The sequence below is a fragment of the Bubalus kerabau genome, chromosome 5 (assembly GCF_029407905.1).
Source record: "Bubalus kerabau isolate K-KA32 ecotype Philippines breed swamp buffalo chromosome 5, PCC_UOA_SB_1v2, whole genome shotgun sequence".
Classification (NCBI taxonomy): Eukaryota; Metazoa; Chordata; class Mammalia; order Artiodactyla; family Bovidae; genus Bubalus; species Bubalus kerabau.
In genome coordinates this window covers 99,758,707-99,782,539 of record NC_073628.1, presented here as the reverse complement: position 1 = coordinate 99,782,539, position 23,833 = coordinate 99,758,707, and the positions used below count along the sequence as shown (strand labels likewise).

The following is a 23,833-nucleotide window of genomic DNA, read 5'->3' as shown; positions in this document are numbered from 1 at the left end:
GTCAAGTCTGACTCTTTGCGATCCCACAGACTGTAGCCCACCAGGCTCCTCTGTCCATGGGACTCTCCAGGGAAGAAAACTGGAGTGGGTTGCCATGTCCTCCTCCAGTGGATTTTCCCGACCCAGGGATCGAACCTGTGTCTCTTGCGTCTCCTGCATTGGCAAGCAGGTTCTTTACCACTAGTGCCACCTGGGAAGCCTGCTGCATAGGACCTAAGCTTTTTCTTATTCTTGAAAAATGACAGCAGACCACAAGGTCCGTGGGCTGAACCCAAGCTGCCTCTCCTGCCCATCCCTACTCACTGCTGCATCCCAGGCTCACCAGCTTACCCTGGGCCCTCCTGTCGCAAGAGCTCTGCACACACTGACCCCGCCACCCAGGGGTAACAGACCTGTCCAGTGTCACTCCCTCAAGGACAGCCAGCCCTCCCATCGAGGTCACATCCCCCTCTTATAAGCTTCCCTAGAGCCACACGCCTGCCCCAGTAGCTCTTTCTGTGTTGTGATTTCACTGCAGGCTGAATAATTACTCGCTTTGTCATTGATTCAGTCCAGTTCCTACCCCAGGGCCTTTGCATTTGCTCAGCCTGGCATGACCTTCCCCCAGACACCAGCACAGCTAACCCCCTCACCTCATCAGAGTCTTCTTCAAATGTCACCATCTGAGGGGGGACTCCTCAACAACCCTATTTAAACCGCAGGACTTCCCTGGTGGTGCAGTGGATAGCACCACCCAGGGAACATGGGTTTGATCCCTAGTCTGGGAAGATTTCACATGCCAAGGATCAATGAAGCCCCTGCACGGCAACTAATGAGCCCAGGCACTAGAGTCCATGAATCACAGATACTGAAGCCCATGAGCCTAGAGCCTGTGCTCTGCAACAAAAGAAGCCACCACAATAAGAAGCCTGTGCAGTACAACCAAGAGTAGCCTCCACTCCCTGCAACTAGAGAAAGCCCATGCGCGCAGGGAAGACCCAGTGCAGCCAAAATAAATAAATAAACCGCAGTCCCCCCACCCCCAACCCACTGCCACTCTCCCTAAGCCTCTTCTCCGGGGACGTCTATCTTCTGCCCTTTGTCTTGTTTAATGTATCTTTCATGACAATGTCATGCTACAGGGCCAGGAAATTTGGCTGGTTTCTTCACTGTCTTATCTGCAGTCCCTGGGGTAGAGCCGGCACAGAGTAGCACCTGAGACGTGTTAAGGGAATAAATGAATGCAGTATAATACTTCTGGGCAGGACCAACTTATCCCATCTGTACAGTGGGCAGGGTCCAGAGCACACAGGGCTTCGAGGCAGGGGAAATGTTTTAATATGTAGTATTAATATACTCATCTTTAAACCAACACAGCCGTAAAATAAAAATTTAATATTTTTCTTCATGGAAGAAGACACCTACCAAGGTTAGAATGCTTCAGCTCAGAAGTCATAGCAAACCTGTTTCTGGCGCCTTCATTGCAGACCCTGCCGGCCTTTAAACTTGGGAGGATGCGCAGCTGGCTGAGCTGAGGGGCTCTGCGCGAGGTCCAGCGCCTCCGCGGCGCCCGCCTGGCCGGGCGGTGCCGCTTTAAGGATGCTCTGCGGGTACCGGCCTCGGGCGGCGAGGATGCAGCCGTGACGTCACGGCCCCGCCCCGCGGGGTGATGCTGCAGGAGCAGCGGCGGGCCGGGGGCGGCCGGGCCGGGACCCAAGCTCAGCGCGTGGCAGGCAGGAGCCCGTCCTCCTCGGAAAGGGATGCCTCCTGGCTGGAACCACAGGTACCTCCATTTCCTCCTGTGCCCTCCGCACAGTTTCCCGGCTCTGTGCTGGGAGCGCCGCGGCTTAGGCCCCAGGGTAATCAGTGTGCCAGGATTGGGGCTGGAGGTTGGCACGGAGACCTTTGTTCCTCTTGTCTAATTAAATGAACTGTCAGTGGAGGCCCCCATCCCCACCCCCATCTCGCCCCCTGAGTGCAGAGCTCTCCCGCCCTGAGAAGGGTGGGTAGCAGTTGGGTGAGATTTATTTCAGTTGCAAGGAAAGAGATCAAACACTGGGATTTGCCCCCAGGCTTACGCGGCGCTTATTGGTGCCTGAGGCCTGTTCCCAGGTCACCTGGGCAGGTGTCATCAGCTTCTGGTCCACCTCCCACCAGCGACTGAAAGCTCTGAATGGCTGGGGCCCTGGTGTAACCTTTCTCAGCATCTCAGGGTTAAGTTTATGATGAACACCAAGGATTTCTGCTTTCTTGTCAAGGGCAACCTGCTGAGGTTGAAACGAGAGGGTGATGGCAATCTGTTCATCCTGCCCTCGACAAGAAATAACTTCATAAATTATTGCTGGGGTTACCATAATGTTTGTGTTTTCTCAGCTTTTGTAGGGAAGTAGGACCCGGTGCTGATGAAACTCAAGTTCAGTGTGTGCCTCACCAGGGCTTTGGGGATCAATGGGCTGCCAGATTGCCACCGATCAAAAATGAGAAGTGGGCTAGGATTCAGTAACCAGCTCACTAAATACATCCCCTGAAGTCCACCTTTCTCAGATGGTGGCTGAGACAGTAAAGAGTCTGCCTGCAATGTGGGAGAACCAGGTTCAATCCCTGAGTCAGGAGGATCCCCTGGAGAAGGAAATGGCAATCCACTACAGTATCCTTGCCTGGAAAATCCCATGGATGGAGGAGCCTGGCGGGCTACAGTCCATAGAATCGCAAAGAATCAGACACAACTGAGCGACTTCACTGAAGTCCACAAAGTCCTTCACTGATCTGGGAAGATTTCCTTGAAACATTAACTTGGAAAAATAGTAGAAGGAGTGGGGTAATTTTAAGCATTCAAATTACCTGGACATTGTTTATCTTTGTTAATCAGTTGCTACCTAATCAACTTGATGAATTTATTCTTTGAAACATCCTCTGTATTCTAGAAGGATAGTGGACCCAGCATACAACCTGTGGGGGTCCAAGAATGTGTGCAGATCTGGGGGGGTCTGAGTAATGGTAATATAGTATGATCAAGATGTCTGATGAATATTTGTTAGTGTATTAAAATTCCATTTTCTAGTTTAAATTTTACTTTCATTTTTTAATAGCAGTAAAAAATGAAATTTTTTTAATTAGTTTTAAACAGTCCTTAAATAAGCTTGGACTTCCCTGGTGGCTCAGAGGGTAAAGCGTCTGCCTACAATGCTAGAGACCTGGGTTCAATCCCTGGGTCAGGAAGATGCCCTGGGGAAGGAAATGGCAAGCTTCTCCAGTACTCTTGCCTGGAAAATCCCATGGACAGAGAAGCCTGGGAGGCTACAGTCTGTGAGGTCACAAAGAGTCGGACATGACTGAGCCACTTCACTTTACTTTAGAATAAGCTTTCACAGGCAACTTTTAATATATGTATTTTAAAATAAAAGTGGTAAACCTGAAACTTGAAAATGAATCCATAGTGAAGGCTTTCTTCAAATTCAGGTTTAATATTGACTTAGATGAGGGAGGAGGAGAGTAGGATGGGGAAGGGGGGGTCTCCCTTTTGTGAGGACAGACTGCAGGCTCTGTTTTAAAGCTGGAGATGGTGGGCAGGTGACGGTGAAACTGTCGCATCACAGGTAGAGACATGGGGTATTTAAGTAGCCCATTTTAAGCATGTGTACTCAGTCATGTCCAGCTGTTTGTGACTCCATGGACTGTAACCCATTAGGCTCCTCTGTCCATTTTAAGAGGGTCACAAAGTTTCCCCTTTTCAAAAAAATACTTCTACCCTATGCATGTAAGGCTAAAATTCTTCCAAACTGGGCTCATGGTCTTTCATTCTAAAATGAAAGGATTTCTAATATATTTTCACTGAAGTTCACTTTATGGATGTAAAATACCAACAGGAAAGAGAGGTGTCATGTGCCTGCAGGGGCAGGAGGAGAGGCAGAGGAGTTAGCCAGCGAGGCAGGTGTGAGGCTGTGACCAGACAGCCGGAGTCAGGTTAAGTCTTTCACACACCTGGGCTAAGGTCTTCCTCTGACTTCTAAGGAGACAGTCTTCAGTGTTCCAGCAGGTCCTCTGCCACCCTATCCTTCCTCCCACACTGCCCTTGTCCATAAGTCTGTTCTCTGTCTCCAGTGCTGCCCTGCAAACAGGCTCATCAGTACCATATTTCTGTCATCTTAATGAATGAAGCTCCAGGGATAGCTAACAACCACCTGGTTTTTTTAAGGCAAGACCAACCAATTTTTCTGGAGTATTTACTATTTACAAGGGCCTGAGTGAGACCTGTAAGGAACATAAACAAGATGCTTGGTTTAATTTTTTTTTTTTAATCTTGACTTAATCTTCCTAAATGGATTATGTTTTTAATGAAGTATTACTTGTCTACATAGTTCTTAGGTACCTCTGCTCTTACTGTAGAAAAGAGCGTGGGATTTTTTTTTAAGGTCATGAGATAAACCTTTTCTAGAAATGAGAGCAGACTGGTTATGTCATTCCCTGTCACCTTGGTGTGAAATCCACTTCCTACCAGATCTTGCTGATCAGCTAATCCCTTCTTGATGGGTTTCACCATCAGACCACCACTGTGCCCAGCTGGTGCACAGAGCTCCTTTTCATAGATGAAACCCACTGCTTAGAATGTGTTTCCTCCACTCTTTCACCTAACTTGAGGGCAAGAACTATGTCTTTCTTTCATCTTTATAAATTCACTGTCTTGGTATTCAGTACTCAGCCAAATGGTAAGATAGGAAGGTAGGTGGGCAAGTAGATCAAAGGATGGATTGGATGGATGATTGGATTGCTGGATAGATGAATGGATGAAAGAGAGGATGGATAAGTGGATGGATGGATTGGTGGATGGATAGTTTGTTGGATTAATATGATGTTCTGAATCCTGCTGGGACATCTATAGAACAAAACATTTCTATAATGGTGTCTTCTGAAGAGAAGGAAGACAATCCCCGAGTGGGCAGGATAGGTTGGGAGGAGTTTGGGGTGCAAATCTGACATAACAAGAGATTTCAGAGTGATTCATAAAGAAGTTATTGACTAGCAAGAGTTTGACAGAGGGCATACGGTAAGTGAAAGTCAGAAATAAGGGCCTCATTTCTAAAGCTTAAAAACTATTTTGAAAGAAAGCCTCTACTGTTTATTTTGGTAAATAACAAGAGTTCTTGTTAGGAAACCTATCAATGTTGGGAATGACATCTCAGGTTTGGGGCCTACTTCTCAGGAAGGATTCCAAGGAAAACTTAAGGGCACTTCCCTGGTGGTTCAGTGGTTAAGGTTCTACCCTTCCACTGCAGGGGCACGGGTTCAGTCCCTGGTCAGGGAACTAAGATCCCACATGCCTTGAGGCCAAAAAGTTGTTGTGTGTGTGTGTGTGTGTGTGTGTTTTAAATGAAACAGGCATTGCTTTTTTGTGAGGCAGATGGAATGGGCTACATCAGAGAGGTCAACCCCAATCCAGGATGTCCCCCCCTTGTGTTTTTATCTGTCTCTTTCCCTCTGATCTTAGCAGCTTTCCTCTCCCTGTTCTTAGTAAAATTGACGTTGGCTAAAACACACAGGTCAACCAGTTAGAATCTATTCCTGTAATATTTACAATCTAGATTAATTTCTAAGCAGTGGAAACTGTTGGATGCCCAGGGGTGCAGATTGCAAACCCCGGGGGGTGGGGGTGGGGGACAGAGTGGGTGGGAAAGTCTGTAAGGTCCGCAAGCCTGCTAATTCTCTGCTGAGGCTGAGGGTGTTACACAATTCCTCAAAAAAAATAGCTTAAGGATGGAGGAAAATCTATTTCTCACCCTCCCAAATTCTTCTTGTTGCTCATTTTCTTTTTTTGTAAACTGTATCCCTATTCAGTGTGTTGTCTGTGACATGCAGGATTCAGGAGGTTCTGTTTATTTCTTTAAAGAGAACGTTTTCAAACACTGCAAAAGTCTCAGTTCTCCTGGCTCAACTGAAAATTCATTTGTCCAGTTGGTGTAAAAGGAAAAGACTTGAGTTAAACTCATACAGCTCCTCTTAGGTTCAGATCCTTGGTATAGGATAGTTTAGAACCATAAACCCCGGTGTTAGGGAGGGTACCCACTGTGGCCCTCCATCCTGAGATGGAGGGGCTGTCCCCTCACCATGTACTACCACTCAGGGTGCCCATGGGTCCTTCTCCCTGCCTCCCCCCGCAGGGTGCCTGGTCACCCTTCTCTGCTCCCCTGGGGCCTGCAGGGGAGGGCAAAATTAGCCACAGGTCCTAGAAGAGCCCCATGTCCTTTGGGGCCTGAGAACAGCCACAGGGCTGTTGGTGGCCCCCACTCCTCCTGGTTCTTTGCCGGACCCTCCTGGTGGAGCCTGTTTGGGGAACTGTCCCTTTGAGTTGTACTTTGGGGACAAGCTAAAGGACCTGAAGGACCAACTCTTGTCCCCTTGGGAAGGTAGGCTGCCCTGATGTGAAAGCCAAGTCCAGGAGCGCCGTCCACACTGAAGGCTGCACTCTGGGGGCTCAGTGTTGGCTCTCAGGGGCCCCCGTGTGAACTCCGTTCCCACGTGGAAGGAGTAGCAGGGCCCCAGGGGATGAAGGCAGAGCCACCCCGATAAACTCGCTCTGATAGTAGAGGCCCTGCAGGTGACGGCTGCCCCCAACTGGGCTTTCCCTACAGGAGCACCCACCGGCTCCCCCTACGATGATCCCCCCGGCCAGCAGTGCCCCTCCGGGAGAGGCCCTCTTCCCCGCCTTGGCCCCCCAGGACTTCTGGAGGCCCCCGGTCACCGGCTACTCAGGGTCCGTGACCCAGCACATCAGCCACCGGGCCAACAATTTCAAACGACACCCCAAGAGGAGGAAATGCATCCGGCCCTCACCGCCCCCGCCCCCCAACACCCCCTGCCCAATCGAGCTGGTGGACTTCGGGGACCTGCACCCCCAGAGGTCCTTCCGGGAGCTGCTGTTCAACGGCTCTGTCCTCTTCGGCATTGAGTTCAGCTACGCCATGGAAACAGCCTACGTGACCCCCGTGTTGCTGCAGATGGGCCTGCCCGACCAGCTCTACAGCCTCGTGTGGTTCATCAGCCCCATCCTCGGTGAGTCTTGCACAGACTGCCGGCCTCCGAAGCCTCCCTAGAAGCTTCCAGAAACCTCACTGAGGGACAAGAGAGGAGCCAAAGTTGAGCCCACTCAGTTGTGTGGGGCTCTAGGTAAAGAATCCGCCTGCCAATGCAGGAGACGCAGGTTCTATCCCTGGGTCGGGAAGATCCCCTGGAGAAGGGAATGACAACCCACTCCAGTATTCTTGCCTGGAGAATCCCATGGACAGAGGAGCCTGGTGGGCTACAGTCCATAGGATCGCAGAGTCAGACACAACTGAGCGACTGAGCATGCACCCAGGTATGGCTGGTCAGATCCCATCTTTTAAGCAATGTTATCTGAATCAGATAGAGGATGTGGTACCATGTAGACTCCAGGCTGTCACTGGAGGACCCAAGCAATACAGCGGCGGGTAGTTTGGGTCTAAGAGACCCTGCACTTCCTCGGATTCCCAAGGAGGTCATGGCAACTCCATGCCTCATGGGGGCTTGAGTAGAAAATTTAAGGAGAAGCTTAGTGATTCCAAGAGTCTGTTTATCTTTTGTTTTCTAGCTTAGGGTTTTGTTGCTGGCTTGGAGTTTCATCATTTGATTCTTTAGATGCCCTGGAGATGGGTGACTGCAAGTGTTTCAGGACTCTGGGGAGGGACCCCAGCATTGACCGCTGACCTTCTCTGTTTCAGGATTCCTACTGCAGCCTCTGTTGGGTGCTTGGAGTGACCGATGTACCTCAAGGTTTGGAAGGAGACGCCCCTTCATTCTTGTCCTGGCTATAGGTCTGTTGTTTTGGCATCGAAATAAAATGGAAAGAAAGAAAGAATTTTTTTAAAAAAAGGCCCCAACTGCTTTCTCTTGGGAAAATCTAAAAGAGTATTGACCAAAATCAATAATCCAGCTCATGTCACTGGTGTGGGAGCCGGGAGCACCCTGTAACCTGGCCCAGGTTAACTGTGGAAGTCTCTCTGAACATGTTTCTAAAACAAGTTAATAGAGGAGTTCCCTGGTGGCTAGTGGTTAGGGTTCCAGGCTTTTACTCCTGTGGCCGGGGTTCAATCCCTGAGCGGGGAACTGGGATCCCAAAAGCCACGCAGCTCAGCAAAAATAAAAAGAGAGAGAGAGAGTTAATAAAGTCTTCTCTATCGTTCCAGCTGTGCTTGATGGAATAAAAACCCTGATCTAAGCGCTCTGTTTGAGGTTTGATTAAGAAGGAATTCTTGGGGCCCTCAAGATTCTAGCCTTAAGTGGTGGCTGCCGGGGCCAGCAGATCTGCATTCCTCAGGTGACTCTGTTCTCCGTCCCCAGGGGCACTTTTGGGCCTCTCGCTGTTGCTCAACGGCAGGGACATTGGGACGGCGCTGGCCGACACGGCCAGCGACCATAAGTGGGGCATCCTTCTCACCGTGTGCGGCGTGGTGCTGATGGACTTCAGCGCGGACTCGGCCGACAACCCTAGCCACGCGTACATGATGGACGTGTGCAGCCCAGCCGACCAGGACCGGGGCCTGAACATCCACGCCCTCCTGGCAGGTAAGGGGGGAGCAGGGAAGTGATTGAAAGTGCATCTCTCAAACCACAGGTATCAATGATACACACATCAGATGTATATATCTTATCTATATTTCATTGTATAGTTGATTTACAATGTCGTGTTATTTTCAGGGGTGTAGCAAAGTGACTCAGTTATATATACTATATATAGAGATAAAATATACATTCTTTTGCAGATTCTTTTCCCTTATAGGTTATTACGATATGAGTGTAGTTCCCTGTGCTCTACAGTGGGTCCTTATCGTCATCTGTTTTATGTATAGGAGTGTGTACATGTTAACCCCAAATGCTGATCTCTCCCTCCCCCGTCTCCTCCCCGCTTAGGTAGCCACACATTTGTTTTCTATGTCTGTAGGTCTGTTTCTGTTTTGTGAATAAGTTCATTTGTTATCATTTTTTTTAGACTCCACATATAAGTGAGATCATATGATATTTGTTTTTCTCTTAGTATGGTTGTCTCCAGGTCCATTCATGTTGCTGTGCATGGCATTATTTCATTATTTTTAATGGACGATATTGTTGATATATATGCGTACAAGTGTGTATGTAGCTATGTATGAATATGTGTGTATATAGCTGTGTGTAGGTATTATTATATAGTGTTGGTTCTTGTTGTTCGTGTACTGCCATAAGTCCTGAATTAGCCAACCCCAAATCCCCATGGAGACATACAGGGTTAGTTTCCTGCAAACCTCTAATCACATCATTTTGGTCAATGGATCAATACATAACCTTGTTTTATGTGTTTCTGTCTAAAGACACCTTATTTTGTATATATCACTGATGAATTAACCTTGAACTCACATCCCTGGTCAGGGAACTAAGATGCTGAAAGCCTTGTGGCACAGCCAAAAAAATAAAATAGTGATGGAAAAGATTTCTAAAAACCAAGGGCAAGTTGTCACACATAGGGAGCCTATATGAAGAGACTGGGTGGCCCAGCAGTTAGAAAGTCTGAGCTCTGGAGACTGAAATCCTGAATCAGGTTTGTGTTTTTCCTCCTGTTCATGGTGGGACTTTGGGTAACTGCTTGACCTCTGCAAGCCTCAGTTGCTTTTTCTAGAAAATGCAGTTGTTTATCACTCTCTCTTTACACTACTGTATGCGTGTGGGCCCAGGGAGCTTCTGCATGGATCCAGGCAGGCAGGGTTTGGAAGGTCAGAAGAAGGAATTCATTTTTTACCTTACATGCATACATATATATATATATGTGCGTATGTGTGTGTGTGTATAAACCTTTTTACCCCAACTTATGACGGCTTGACTTAAGATTTTTTACCTTTGACAAAAGCGTTTAGATTTTGCTCTCTTCCCAGGCTACTGATAAGCAGTCCAGTCCTCTCTCATGGGGATTCCCAGGTTCTGCCTGCTAATGCAGGAGACATAAGAGGTGGGTGTTCGATCCCTGAGTTGGGAAGATCCCCTGGAGAAGGGCATGGCAGCCCACTCCAGTATTCTTGCATGGAGAATCCCCATGGACAGAGGAGCCTGGCAGGCTATAGTCTATGGGGTCACAAAGAGTCGGACACAACTGAAGCGACTTAGCGTGCACACACGCCTCTCCCATGATGCTGGGCAGCGGCAGCCACCACTAAGGTTTGACATCCCTACACTTACAACTGATCTGTTTTTTGCTTTCAGGACAGTCTTCAATCAGTTATGTGAGATAGTCAGCACTTTATTATAAAACAAGCTTTGTGTTAGATGCCCAACTGCAGGTTAATGGAAATAATCTGAGCATGTTTAAAGTGGGTGGGGCTAAGTGATGGTATTTAGTAGGTGTATTCAGTGCGTTTTTTTTCTCCTTTTTTAAAAACCTTAAGTATAGTTGATTTACAATGTTGTGTTACTTTCAGATGCACAACTAAGAGACTGAGATACATACATATGGGCTTCCCAGGTGGCTCAGCAGTAAAGAACCCCCTGCCAAGCAGAAGACTCGGGTTTGATCCCTGGGTCAGGAAGATCCCCTGGAGAAGGGAATGGCAACTCACTCCAATATTCATTCCTGGAGAATTCCAGGAAAATGGACAGGGGAGCCTGGCAGGCTACCATCCACGGAGTCACAAAAGAAACGGACACAACTTAGTGACTATATATATTGGAGTATAGTTCCCCGTGCTGCACAGTAGATCCTTGCTGGTTGTCTGTTTGATATATGAGTATGTATTAAGTGCATTTCTTTTCAGCCCATGATATTTTCAACTTATGATGGACTTATCAGGATTTAATCCTGTTGTAAGCACAGGAAGATCTCTACATGTCTAATTTTTTTTTCTTTCCTTTTTAAAAGTTATGTTAGAATACAAGTAACATAAAATTTACCATTTTAGCCATTTTTAAGTGTGTAGTTCTGTGATACTCTCACACTGTTGGGTCATCATCACCACCATCCGTCCCCATAACGTTCTTATCTTGTAAAACCAACTCATGACCAGTAGTAATAATTCTCCAATCTCCCCTCTCCCCAACCCCTGGCAACCACCATTCTACTTTCTCTCTCTATGAATTTGACTACTTGAAGTAACTCCTGTGAGCGGAATCAAATTTGTCTTGGTGAGGGTCTTATTTCACGGAGTGTAATGTCCTTAAGGTTCACCCGTGTTGTGGTGTATGTTAGAATTCCCTACTTTTTAAGACTGAACAGTGTTTCGTTGCATTCGTAGACCACACTTGGCTTACCCATTCATCCTCTGATGGACTCTGGTTACTTCCACAATTTAGCTGTTGTGAATAATGCTGCTATGAACATGAATGTATAAATATCTCTTCAAGATCCTGCTTTTAGTTCTTTGGGGGCCTAGACACAGACATGGAATTGCTGGGTCAGACAATAGTTCTATGTTTAATTTTTTGAGGAATTTCATACTATTTTCCACAAGAGCTGCACCGTTTTACATCTCCACCAACACTGCACAAGGGTTCTAATTTCTCCGCTTTCTTGCCAACTTACTGTTTTCTGGGTTTTAAAAAGTTGTTTTAATAGTGGCCATCCTGATGGATGTGAAGTAATATCTCATTGTGGCTCTGAGTTGCATTTCCCTAATGATCGGTCATATTAAGCATCTTTTCATGTGCTTATTGGCCATTCACAGATCATGTCTATGAATGTCTATTCAAGTCCTTTGCCCACTGTTTGAATCGGGCTGTTTGTTTCTTTGCTGTTGAGTTGGTGTGTGGTTCCTTAGCTGTGCAGATGTGTCCCTTTGATTATTTTTTAAAAAATTAAGTTCTCACAAATCCGACCTTGATTAAGGGTCACAAATCTGCAACTATGTCTTCAGAAGGGGTGAGAGGAAGCTAGTTAGGACCATAAATGTGGGAAGTTAAGAATAATAAAGGGAGAATGAAATTGGATCATTTGTAGAGAGGTGGATAAACCTCAGTCAGTTCAGTTGCTCAGGATTTTTGCGACCCCAAAGACTGCAGCATGCCAGGCTTCCCTGTCCATCACCAACTCCCGGAGCTTGTTCAAACTCATGTCTGAGATTCTGTCTAGAAGGCTGACCCCTGATGTGGCTGGGTCTCCCCACTCAGAGGGTAGCCCAGGACACATGATGGTCAGATGCAGGCTCCTGTGCATCGCCAGGAGTAAACCAGTAGCCTTGTCAAAATACAGCTGGACTCAAAGTCAAAGGGCACATCTTTGGAAACCCAGAGGTGGGCTGGGGCAAACAGCACTTTCTGAAGGTGAGAATATTCATTGCTGCTGGCTGGGGGCAATGTGACTTCAACCACATTTTTACGTTGTGTTGCATGAAACATTGACCGTTTGCCGGGTCCCCAAGGCCGTGGAATCGGTGAGGGAGATCAGAGGAAAGGACTAGATCCCTGCAGACTTGCTGTTCCCCAAAGGCTCCAGGGCCTGGACAGCTGGCCACCAGAGGAGACCCATTAGGGGTGACTCTTAATGGTGGGCATGCCTGAGGATGATGTCATCAGATAAGCAAGACCAGGGTGGCCCCTGGAATTCCCGTGTGCACACGTGCCGTGGTCTGTGCTGGGACCAGGTCTCCAAGTTTCCATGGTCCTGGAGCTGGGGGAGGAGTGGGACCTCAGGGGGAGAGGTGACCCAAAGTCGACACCCACTTCTGATCTTCCTAAAACGCTGTGTGCAGAGGGGAACAGATGAGGGCAGATGACCCTTGAGTGCAGGCAACCAGGACCGCCCCCCAGCCATTTTCTTCTTCTTTTCTTTGCGGTGTAGATGGGACAGAAAATCCATCCAGGTCCTTGGAGTGGATTTTTCAAGTCGAGTAAGGAAGGGGGCACCTTCTTGGAGGCTTTCTTCCCTAACCCATGAGGAAACTTGACCGCTGATTTTCTCCCCAGGTCTCGGAGGAGGGTTTGGATACGTGGTCGGGGGGATCCACTGGGATAAAACCAGCTTCGGGAGAGCCCTGGGCGGGCAGCTGCGGGTCATCTACATCTTCACAGCTGTCATCCTGAGCATCACCACCGTCCTGACCCTGGTCAGCATCCCCGAGAGACCCCTGCGGCCCCCAGGCGAGAAGAAGCCAGTCATGAAGAGCCCCAGCCTCCCACTGCCTCCATCCCCGCCTGTCCTGTGTGAGGAGGGTGCCGGCCAGACGGTCCCCTGCCCACCCCCAGGCCCCAGCCTTTATGCCAGCTTCTCCAGCCCCATCTCCCCGCTCAGCCCCCTCACGCCCAAGTATGGCAGCTTCATCAGCAGAGACAGCTCCCTGACGGGCATCAACGAGTTTGCCTCGTCCTTTGCCACGTCCAACATCGACAGTGTCCTCATCGACTGCTTCACGGGCGGCCACGACAGCTACCTGGCCATCCCCAGCAGCCTCCCGAGGCAGGCCATCAGCGTCAGCTTCCCCCGGGCCCCTGACGGCTTCTACCGCCAGGACCGCGGCCTCGGGGACCGGCGGGATGTCACCCTGGCTGCCGGCCCCGACGGGGACATGCTGAGGGTGGGCTCCCTGGACACCTCCAAGCCACGGTCGGCCGGGATCCTGAAGAGACCCCAGACCTTGGCCATCCCGGATGCGGCCGGAGGAAGCGGCCCCGACACCAGCCGGAGAAGGAACGTGACCTTCAGTCAACAGGTAAAAGCAAACGTCGGGGCTGGGCGTGGTCGGGGGAGGAGCCAGGGGTCAGAGGGCGCCATGCACATGACCCCCTCTTCAGTTAGATAGATGACGGGGAAGGAAATTCGCGGCCCATCCGGGTGAACCAATCAGGAAAGACTTGGGTCTAATGGCTGGGCCTCAAGGACACACCCAGCCCCAGTAGCCTCATGCTCTTCATCCAGTCGGTACAGGGATTCTGGGGCCCATGTGAGCCCAGGCACACTCAGGGTCTCTGCAGCACTCTAAGAAACTGGCCACAGCAAAGGGGCAGCTCTTTCAAACACCCTTATGTTTGCCCAGAGGTGGTTCCGTGAGTTCAGCATCATATGTGCTGCCGTCATTTCTAGTCTTTTCCCCACCACATCCAGCTCACTTTGGCCATGTGTGCCCACGGCAATGTGCCCAGGCTTCCTACAGGACAGAAACAAAAGGCAAACCCTGGTGGCTGTTTCTGGCACCTCCCTGGGTGGGCAACCTTAACCGGCCAGCCGGGAGGCTGTCAACGCTCTGGATCCCAAAGGGTGCCGGAATGTTCTGGAAAAGCGGAGAAACTTCCGGAAGGCTGTCTGTGTTGTATGAGGGATTTGGCTGCAAGGCCACCAGCCAATATGTGGGATTTTAGCCATTTTCAGAGTCCTTGACCATGAGGAGGATTACAGCCTTGCCACAGCAAAGGGGCTTCTGTAATTCAATGAAGCTATGAGTCATACCATGCAGGGCCACCCAAGACAGACGGGTTACAGTGAAGAGTTCTGACAAAACGTGGTCCACTGGGAAAGGAATGACAAACCACTCCAGTATTCTTGCCGTGAGAACCCCATGAGCAGTATGAAAAGACAAAAAGATGCAACACCGGAAGATGAACCCCCAAGGTGGGAAGGTGCCCAGTATGCTACTGGGGAAGAACAGAGGGCAGTCGCAAATAGCTCCAGAAAGAATGAAGCGGCTGGGCCAAAGAGGAAAGGACATCAGTTGTGGATGTGTCTGGTGGTGAAAGTAAAGTCTGATGCTGTAAAGAATAATATATTAAAGAGAGGTATTCTTAGGACTTCCCTTAGTCCCTCTGATCCAGAAAGGGTTTGAAGCACTGAAAGTCACTGGAAGTTAAGACTTCGCCTTTCAATGCAGGTGTTGTGGGTTTTAATCCCTGATGGATGAGCTAGGATCCCACATGCCTTGGGGCCAAAAACCAAAAATTAAAACAGAAGCAATATTGTAACAAATTCAATCAAGGCTTAAAAAGAGAGAGTTATTCTCTCCTTTTAAAGTAAATGTGAGGGCCCTGTGGCCCGCCCCCTGCCCTCAGGGAACCCAGAGGATGGAGTTTCCTGAGCAGAAATTAACCTGCACAGGCCCCCAGGAGGGCAGTTCTGAAGCAAGTGACCTGCACACGCCCCCTTGAACACAATTGCCCATGTGACTGAAAGTGCCAGCCTCATCTCAGTCAGGCATGCCCCCTGACCCTGTGCTTGAGAAGACACCTGATCTTGTAGGAGGCCCACCAGAGATGCTGGGAGGTAGCCTCTCACGTTACTTATGCTGTTAAATTCTGAAGTTCGACTCACCTCCTTTGCGTGACCGAGAGTCAATCCTTGGGCCTTCTTTTATTGTATCTTAAACTTAATGCCATCCCACCTCAAGGAAGCGCTCTGCACAGGTGGGTGGCCGTCCTGCTGAGAAGTGTCTGGGCCCTGGTGGGTGGTGTCCGCCAGCTCCAATCCAGAAAGGGTTTGAAGCACTGAAAGTCACTGGAAGAAACCCATCATTGGCAGAGGGAAGCGATTTCTCTAAGTGCTCAGGTCAGGGGCATGTCATGCTCACTCTTGGTGACCTGAGAGCAGTTCATCAGGCCCTTTGTCAGTACCGGGCCATTCTATCCAGTTGCCCCAAGCCCCACCTGGCTTCTGGATACAGTTCTTAAGTTCTAGTGGAAAGTCTCTTTTTCGTCCTTTTAAAACATTCCATTTTCAAATCGGTTCTGGCAGGAAAGTAAAAATCATGAGCTTAGTGCGAACACATCTGGGCTCAGTGGGGACGGGGTGTCAGGTGAAGTCTTGCTCCAGCAGTTAGGGGTGACAAGCTCTGTTGGCGCGGCGGCTGCCCTCAGAACTGGCATTGTGGGCTGTTTCCTTCCTTTTCATTCTTCCATCTGGAGCATCCAGGTGCCCCCCCCCCCCCCCAGCACAAGCTCCTGCATGGACCCACAGTAAGGTACCTTTTCTTCGCTCAAGATGTGTACCTCCCAGAGCCAACAGCTCACGTGGCTGGTGTCTGCACCTCCAGCCCCAAGGGGTGCTTGTCCTTCTGGGAAGAGGCTGCAAATGGAGCCGTGAATGTATTTGTCCCTGAGCATTGCCCTGAACCCACTTGTCCCTGTTTCAATGCTGGTGACGTGGGGCTGTCTGGGTACCCAGCTCCCTACCTGGGCTCCCTGGCCCCCCTAAGCCCCCATGTAGACAGGCATCCACCCGTCATGTTGAAATCAGTCTTTTACATCCTCTCTTCTGGAAGAGTTGGGACTTCATAATGTCTGAATTTAAGCCAATCCGTATTTCTTTTCTTTCAAATGTATTTCACACTGGGCAAGCTTACCCTCTGTGGCTGAAAGGCAGGCACAGCGAAGGGAGATTTCATGCTCAGCTGCCCCCACTCTGAAGAGACTAATGTTATATGTCTCTTAAAATGTCATAGAGTCATATGATAGAAGGTCATTTCTCTCATTCGGACCACAGGCCTCAGCAGGGTGGACGGAGAACAGTGGGATAGTGTTTGGTGCCCGGTTCACACTGTCCAGGAAGACAAACCCTCACAGCCTCTGGGTCTGTGTTCCTAATTCACTTTCTCATTGAAGCAAAAGGTGGTGCTAGTGATAAAGAACCTGCCCACCAATGCAGGAAATGTAAGGGATGCGGGTTCAAGCCCTGGGGTGGGAAGATCCCCTGGAGGAGGGCATGGCAATCCACTCCAGTATTCTTGCCTGGAGAATCCCATGGATAGAAGAGCCTGGCGGGCTACAGTCCATAGGGTCACAAGGAGTTGGACACGACTGAAGCAACTTAACACACACGCATGGAACTCCAGTACTTTGGCCACCTGATGCGAAGAGCTGACACATTAGAAAAGACTCTGATGCTGGGAAAGATTGAGGGCAGGAGGAGAAGGAGTCAACAGAGGATGAAATGGTTGGATGGCATCACCGACTCAACAGATATGAGTTTAAGCAAGCTCTGGGAGATGGTGAAAGACAGGGAAGCCTGGCGAGCTACTGTCCATGGGGTCACAAAGAGCTGAACGTGACTGAGCGGCTTAACATGCACACCTGGGGAGGCTGAGGTGTAGTGCTCTGATGAGGGATTTGGGGGGCTTCTCTTACAGGTGGCAAATATTTTACTGAACGGTGTGAGATACGAGAGCGAGCTGACGGGCTGCGGCGAGCCATCGGGGCGGCCGCTGTCCGTGCGGCACCTCTGCTTCACCGTCTGCAACATGCCCAGGGCGCTGCGCCACCTCTGCGTCAACCACTTCCTGGGTGAGCTCACCGCAAAGCTTCCTGCCTGTCGTGCCCCCCTCGGGTGGCCCTGCAGTGGGGCACAGGCCCTGACCCAGGGCTAGGAATGCCCCGAGGCCTCTCCAACCCGCTGGGCTTCCCCAGACACCACCAGGGGCAGGATGAGGTAGGGATGGAGCAGGGAGGTGCCTGCTCCAGGCATTCCCAGATTAACCAGGTCCTCTGGGTCTCCACGGAGCCCAGATCCTCAGGACCAAAAGCTCCTCAGGCAACTCACAGTTAAGTGGGCTATCACTTTCCCTCTGGAGGAATTTGTGTCTTAAGCCAGTCTGGACCCCTGACACTTAGAGCCAAGATGTAGACACACCCAGACACACACATGTCTGGGGCTGGTCTCAAGTTCACAGGCTCAGCTTTCAGCTGAATACCAAGAAGCCCCAGCTAGCATGCCATTCCCTCCAGGGTCTCTTCACTGTTGGGCTGTTGACCCTCTGATCTTAACCTAAGCTCTCAAACAATTGTGGGATGTAAAGCAGAATGACTTTCTAGAAGGCAATTTGGCAACAGACAAGAATCTTAAAAAATGCCCATAGCCTTTATCCCAGGGATCCTATTTGGTATTTGTTGCAAGGATGTAGTCAGAGGTTTGATCATGAATCAAACCTGTACGAGGTATTGATCACAGCATGATTTATAACAGCCAAAGACCGAGATGGGAAGAAGGGTAAACACCTAGCAATGGGGGAAGGGGTAAGTATATCAGGGAGAATCCACAGTGTGAAATATTTTGCTGCCATTAAGATGGGGCTCTTAAAAGTATTTAATGGCATAGGACACGTGCATGATAATTATTGGGGTTCCAGAGGCCCAGTAAACACCACCTCCTTCCCCTATGAGAGAGAAATGGACGTGGAAACCAGAGGAAGCACCCCTATGGTTTTTTCGGTAACAGAGCAAGTTAGGTTTCCATCAACAATTGCCCTTCCTAAGGTACTTCTCCCAGGTAAGCAGGCAACCCCCTGCCCCGCCTTTGACTGGATCTCTGCTGGCATTTTCTTTCTTCCCAGCAGAGGAGGGAGTGGAAAACCAGAGAAGGTGGGGGTTAACCTTCCTCCTGGCGATAGGATTCAGAGAAAGAACAGAATGCAAAACCTTTGACAGGGCATGTGTTATAAGGATATATGTTTACTTTAAGAAGACAAGTAGGGGAACGTTCCTGGGGGGTCCAGTGGTTAAGACTCCACACTCTCAATGCAGGTGGGCCTCAGTTCAAGGAATTAACTAAATAATTTTTTAAAAAGGAAGGGTAGGAAACCTACAGAATTTTAACAGAGGTATCTCTGGGTGATAAAGGTAATTCCTTCATATTTTTAAAAAATATTTTTTATATTTATTTTTACACAATTAAAAAATTTTTATTAAAATATTTTAAATAATTTTTAATGTTTATTTACTTCTTTGACTGCACAGGACCTATACCTGTGGCACACAGGATCTTTTTTAGCTGTGGCATGTGGGAGCTAGTTCCCTGACCAGGGATGGAACCCGGGCCCCCTGCATTGGGAGCTCAGAGTCTTAGCCACTGGACCACCAGGGAGGTCCCTCCTTCTTTAAGCTTTGAATCGACAAAACTCACGTGCTGCACTGATGGTGGGTCACAACCACCTGCTGGGGGGGCAGCGAGCCAGCGCCTGCCCCGCGGTCACCACCTGTGTCCCCCCCAGGGTGGCTCTCCTTCGAGGGGATGCTGCTCTTCTACACGGACTTCATGGGCGAAGTGGTGTTTCAAGGGGACCCCAAGGCCCCGCACACATCAGAAGCGTATCAGAAGTACAACAGCGGTGTCACGGTGGGCTGCTGGGGGATGTGCATTTACGCCTTCAGCGCTGCCTTCTACTCAGGTACCCGTGGGGCAGGGGTGGGGGTCGGGGCAGGCTCGGCCGGAGTGGGGGAGGCTGGGAGGGGTGGGGGCAGGCTCAGCTGGGGAGATGTTAGGGGCAGGTTGTGGGGGCAGGCTCATGGGGGAAGCAGGCTCGGCTGGGTGTTAGGGGCAGACTGGGGGGGGCAGGTTTGGCTGCGGGGGCAGGCTGGGGGGTGTTGAGGGCAGGCTAGGGGGGCAGGCTTGGCTGGGGGTGCAGGCTGGGAGGTGTAGGGGGCAGGCTAGGGGGGCAGGCTTGGCTGGGGGTGCAGGCTGGGAGGTGTAGGGGGCAGGCTAGGGGGGCAGGCTGGGGGGTGTAGGGGGCAGGCTAGGGGGGCAGGCTCGGCAGGGGTGCTGGTCTTCCAGGAGGGTGGCGAGAGGACGGGCAGTGAAGGAAGCTTGTGTCTTCACAGCTGCAGGCACAGCAGCCCAGTTTGGGGGCAGACAGCGCTGTCTTTTCCTCCGTTTTCAGTGGCCCATCGTGGGGGTCAGTCGGGGGCAGGGCCATTTGGGGAGGGTGTGTGTCCAGACCTGAGGGGACAACTGGCCAGAGCGTTCAGGCCTGCAGGCAAGGGCCAAGTGGGGCCCAGGGAGAAACCAGGAGGTCACCTGAGGTGGGTGTGCCATCCACCGGCCCCCCTCAAGTCTTTGCCATGTCAGTTCATGTGGTAGCTGGTCCAGAAGGGATGGAGGTGCAGGGGAGACCAGAGAGGTGGGTGGAGTGACATGGAGGTGGGCGGTGGGGACAGGGAGTCCGCGATGACCCTGAGGTTTGACCCTGGGTGACCCACGGCCCTAGGACGCTGTGCTGGATTCCTGAGGGTGCCAGGGCCATCCCAGTGGGGGCATGGCAGGGCAGTTTGGGGGGGTGCAGCCCCCAAACTTCATCTCAGGGGTTCGCCCATGTTTTCAGCAAAAGGCCAGAGAAACCAGCCTTCCGGCTTTTCAGGCTCCATTGGGGCCCCTCAGGGCCATCCTTGAGGCGGACGAGGCGTGATGACCACGTGGGTCTAAATTCTGGCTAAACTTGTCTGATATTCACAGGCATTTGGATTTTGTATAATTTTTACATGTCACAAATTATTGATCTTCTTCGGGTTTGTTTTAAACATTTAAAGATATAAAAACCATCTTAGCTCCGGGCAGTACAGAAATAGGCTGCAGGCTGGACTCCACCTGAGAACTGTAAACCGTGGGCCCTGTAAGGAGTTCCAGCCCCACCATCGGGACCGTGACCTTCTTTGGGGGTCAAGAGACCATATTAAGAAAGAATTTCTTGGCTCTCAATGGCAGACCCCGGGGGCTTGGGTGTTTGGTGGCACCTGGACGTGGGGAATTGGCCTAGGGCATTGCAAGGGGTGTCCTGTGGAGTCTCAGCTCCCAGGCCTCTCAGGGTCCTTCAAGGCTGGCCCACTGGGGTGGGGCTGTCAGGGTCGTCACATTAGGAAAGAGGCAGAAGCAGTAGGATTTGTGCAGGAATTCAGGGCTCAGCTCTAAACCCTAAACTCTGGAGCCTCTGGCCTTTCTACCCAAAGACCCTTCACCTGCTGCAGCACCTGGGGGCCTGGCCTGGACCGATGTGAATGGGGCTCCCCTGGGTCCTGCCACCCATCTGGACACCCCATCAGTGGTCCCTGAGCTCCCCAGGTCCCTGAGTGGGTCTTCTGGTAGAGGGTGAGCTGCCTGCTGGCCTGGGGATGGCCAGGGTTCAGGTGGGGTGGTGCTCACCTGCCAGCCTGGGGGTGCCCAGGGCCCCGGCTGGGTTGTGCTCACCTTGCTCTCCCCTGACAGCTATCCTGGAGAAGCTGGAGGAGCACCTCAGCGTCCGGACGCTGTATTTTATCGCGTACCTGGCCTTCGGCCTGGGGACCGGGCTCGCCACACTCTCCAGGAACCTTTATGTGGTTCTGTCCCTCTGTGTCACCTACGGGGTCTTGTTTTCCACTCTGTGCACCCTGCCCTACTCGCTGCTGTGCGATTACTACCAGAGCAAGCAGGTGAGTGCCCTGGCTTTCTTGGCTTCTGCCCCGCGTCCAGGTGAGTCTTCACCTGAGCAGGGTCCCAGACCTCCTGCATGGCTCCAGGGCCGCATTCAAAGGGGAAGATTATCAGGATGCATCAGCAGAGCATAAACCCCAGAGGGAAGCTGCCCACACAGGGACTCAGGAGGTGGCGAGGGAGGGGCAAGGAGAGGCCCACCCCCTGGGGTTCCCCTCTGCCAGGCTTCAGGGTCACCTGGGAGCACTGGGCCTTGAGCACCGAACACTTTGTGAACGAGGTCAATAATATGTGAACACAGTTTTTTTTAAAAAATGAGAATCGATGCCAGAAGTCCAAACTGAGCGAGAGACAGGAACTTAAAAAGGATAAGTGACAGGACCAAGCCACGCCCTGGTGGTGTCAGAGGCCAAAGGAAAAACCAGGAAAAAGATCCCGTCTTTATGTAAAAGTTGATATTTTGTTCAGGGTGGATTTTCCTTTACCAGCTTTAGTGAGGAAGAATTCAGCACAAAACCATAGCATTCGCCCATTTCCAGTGTACAATTCAGCGGTTTTTAGCATACTCATGCCATCAATTCTAGAACATTTTTGTCACACACAGCCTGCCCTTCCCTGATAGCTCAGTTGGTAAAGAATCCACCTGCAATGCAGGAGACCCTGGCTCTCCTGGGTTGGGAAGATCTGCTGGAGAAGGGATAGGCTACCCACTCTAGGATTCTTGGGCTTCCCTTGTGGCTCAGCTGGTAAAGAATCTGCCTGCAATGCAGGAGACCTGGGTTTGATCCCTGGGTTGGGAAGATCCCCTGGAGAAGGGAACCCACTCCAGTATTCTGGCCTGGAGAATTCCATGGACTGTATAGTCTGTGGAGTCACAAAAGAGTCAGACATGACTGAGCGACTTTCATTTTCTTTCACCCCCATCCCCCCGACCCCCACCTCTGGCCAAAAGAAGCCTCCAAGTATCACCTCTCCAGGCCTTCCTCCCCCAACCCCCTATAGTCACTGATCTGCTTTCTGTCTCTGTGGATTGGCCTGTTCTGGACATGTCACGTCCATGGAATCACACATGTGGCCTTTTGTGTCTGGCTTCTCCCAGTCTCGTGTTTTTGAGGTTCATCCATGCTGTGCAGAGTGAATCCCTGCCTCATTCCTTCTTGTGATCAAGCAATATTCCCATCAGAGATCTTTGGCTGTGACTTTGAGATTTTAAAACTCTGCACTGAAGACCACTGTGATACTGGCCATTCCTGCAGCCCCTCTAACCCTGGACCTCATCACGTCCCCCAGGCCTGGGCCCCAGGGCTGGCTCTCCCCCAGGGCAGCACAGAGACCTTGGCTTGTGACCCATGCACGTGGCCTGAGTGTCACTGTCCTGCTTGTCAGCTCCCAAGAACCCCTTCATCAGATACACGGTTCTTGGTAGAGGGAGGCCCTGCCCCATGGGAGGGGACGTGGGGCCTCGGGCCACTTTTGATGGATCAGGGTGGAGCTGGCTGGATGGCCCCACTGGTCGAGATGATGTCCCCAGGACACACATGATGCCAATTCACAGACCCCCCTTGCTGGGCTGTGGGGACAGAGCCTTGGGTGGGGCTGGGAGGGGTAGGCAGCATCCCAGAGGTGACCACATCTGGTTGTGGGACCAGGCCAGGCTGGCCCCCAGGTGGCACCCAGCTATGGTCTGCGTGATGCGGGTGGCCCGAGCTGGGGGTAGGGTCACTCCTGCCACCACTTGGTGGCTCTGCTCAGAGTCCCTGTGTCCTCCATCCCCCAGTGTGGTGCTCGGTGGGGCTGCAGGGAGCCCGAAGTCCAAGGTGGAGGCCACGGGCCAGAGGAGCAGGTGCTGTAGACCCTGAGGGGGTCTCTGAGTGTGCCAGGCATTGTAGCAACAAGGGTTCAGAAAGGGGATGAGCTAGGGTAGAGGGGGCGTGGCCTGGTCAGCCTTGAGAGGAGAGAGACAGGGAAGAGCCTGTGTGCCCGGCTGTACCTGCTGGTCCTGGATTCCTCTTCTTGTTGTCATCTCTGTTCACAAATATTAAAGTCTTGGCCAGACTCCCTGTGCACCGGGGGCCTGGAAATAGGAAGCTGTCGGGCATGGGGTGCCAGGTCACGGGCCTCAGGGGGCCTGGTCTGGATGACACGCATCTCTGGTCAGTTCGCAGGGTCCAGCGCGGACGGCACCCGGCGGGGAATGGGCGTCGACATCTCCCTGCTGAGTTGCCAGTACTTCCTGGCCCAGATCCTGGTGTCTCTGGTGCTGGGTCCCCTGACCTCGGCTGTGGGCAGCGCCAACGGGGTGATGTACTTCTCCAGCCTTGTGTCCTTCCTGGGCTGCCTGTACTCCTCGCTGTTTGTCGTCTATGAAATCCCTCCCAGTGATGCCTCCACCACCGAGGAGCACCGGCCCCTCCTGCTGAACGTCTGAGCTTGTGCCCCAGTCTGGAGCAGGCAGGCTGCGGAAACCCAAGGGGCCCTGGTGGACGGAGGCAGGACAGGTCTCCTGTTGGGATGTAAATATGTGATAAGACAATAAATGGCCACAGCAGAGCCTATGGTTTCTAGTGTGGCTCTTCTGAGGGGCAATAGGTCACCTGGGCACTGGGCCACTCATCATAGGGACTTGGCAGGGGACTGTAAGAGTCATTTATATATACACATATAACCAGAGGCAACCCTGAACCCCCCTCTCACTCCTACCCCCTGCCCCAAAGACATTGGGGCAACATCTGG

The 23,833-nt window shown here is 51.3% G+C and overlaps 1 protein-coding gene across 1 annotated transcript; it reads left to right on the top strand.

The window, feature by feature from the left end:
* The first annotated feature begins 1,629 nt into the window (after window positions 1–1,629).
* Window positions 1,630–23,648, top strand: SLC45A1 (solute carrier family 45 member 1). Its single transcript, XM_055582410.1, has 9 exons — window positions 1,630–1,762; window positions 6,606–7,026; window positions 7,713–7,805; window positions 8,332–8,556; window positions 12,910–13,652; window positions 17,052–17,205; window positions 18,909–19,085; window positions 20,894–21,099; window positions 23,259–23,648. Exons 1-9 carry the CDS (start codon window positions 1,649–1,651, stop codon window positions 23,526–23,528), a joined length of 2,403 nt encoding a protein of 800 aa, XP_055438385.1. The 5' UTR covers window positions 1,630–1,648; the 3' UTR covers window positions 23,529–23,648.
* Window positions 23,649–23,833: the final 185 nt, after the last annotated feature.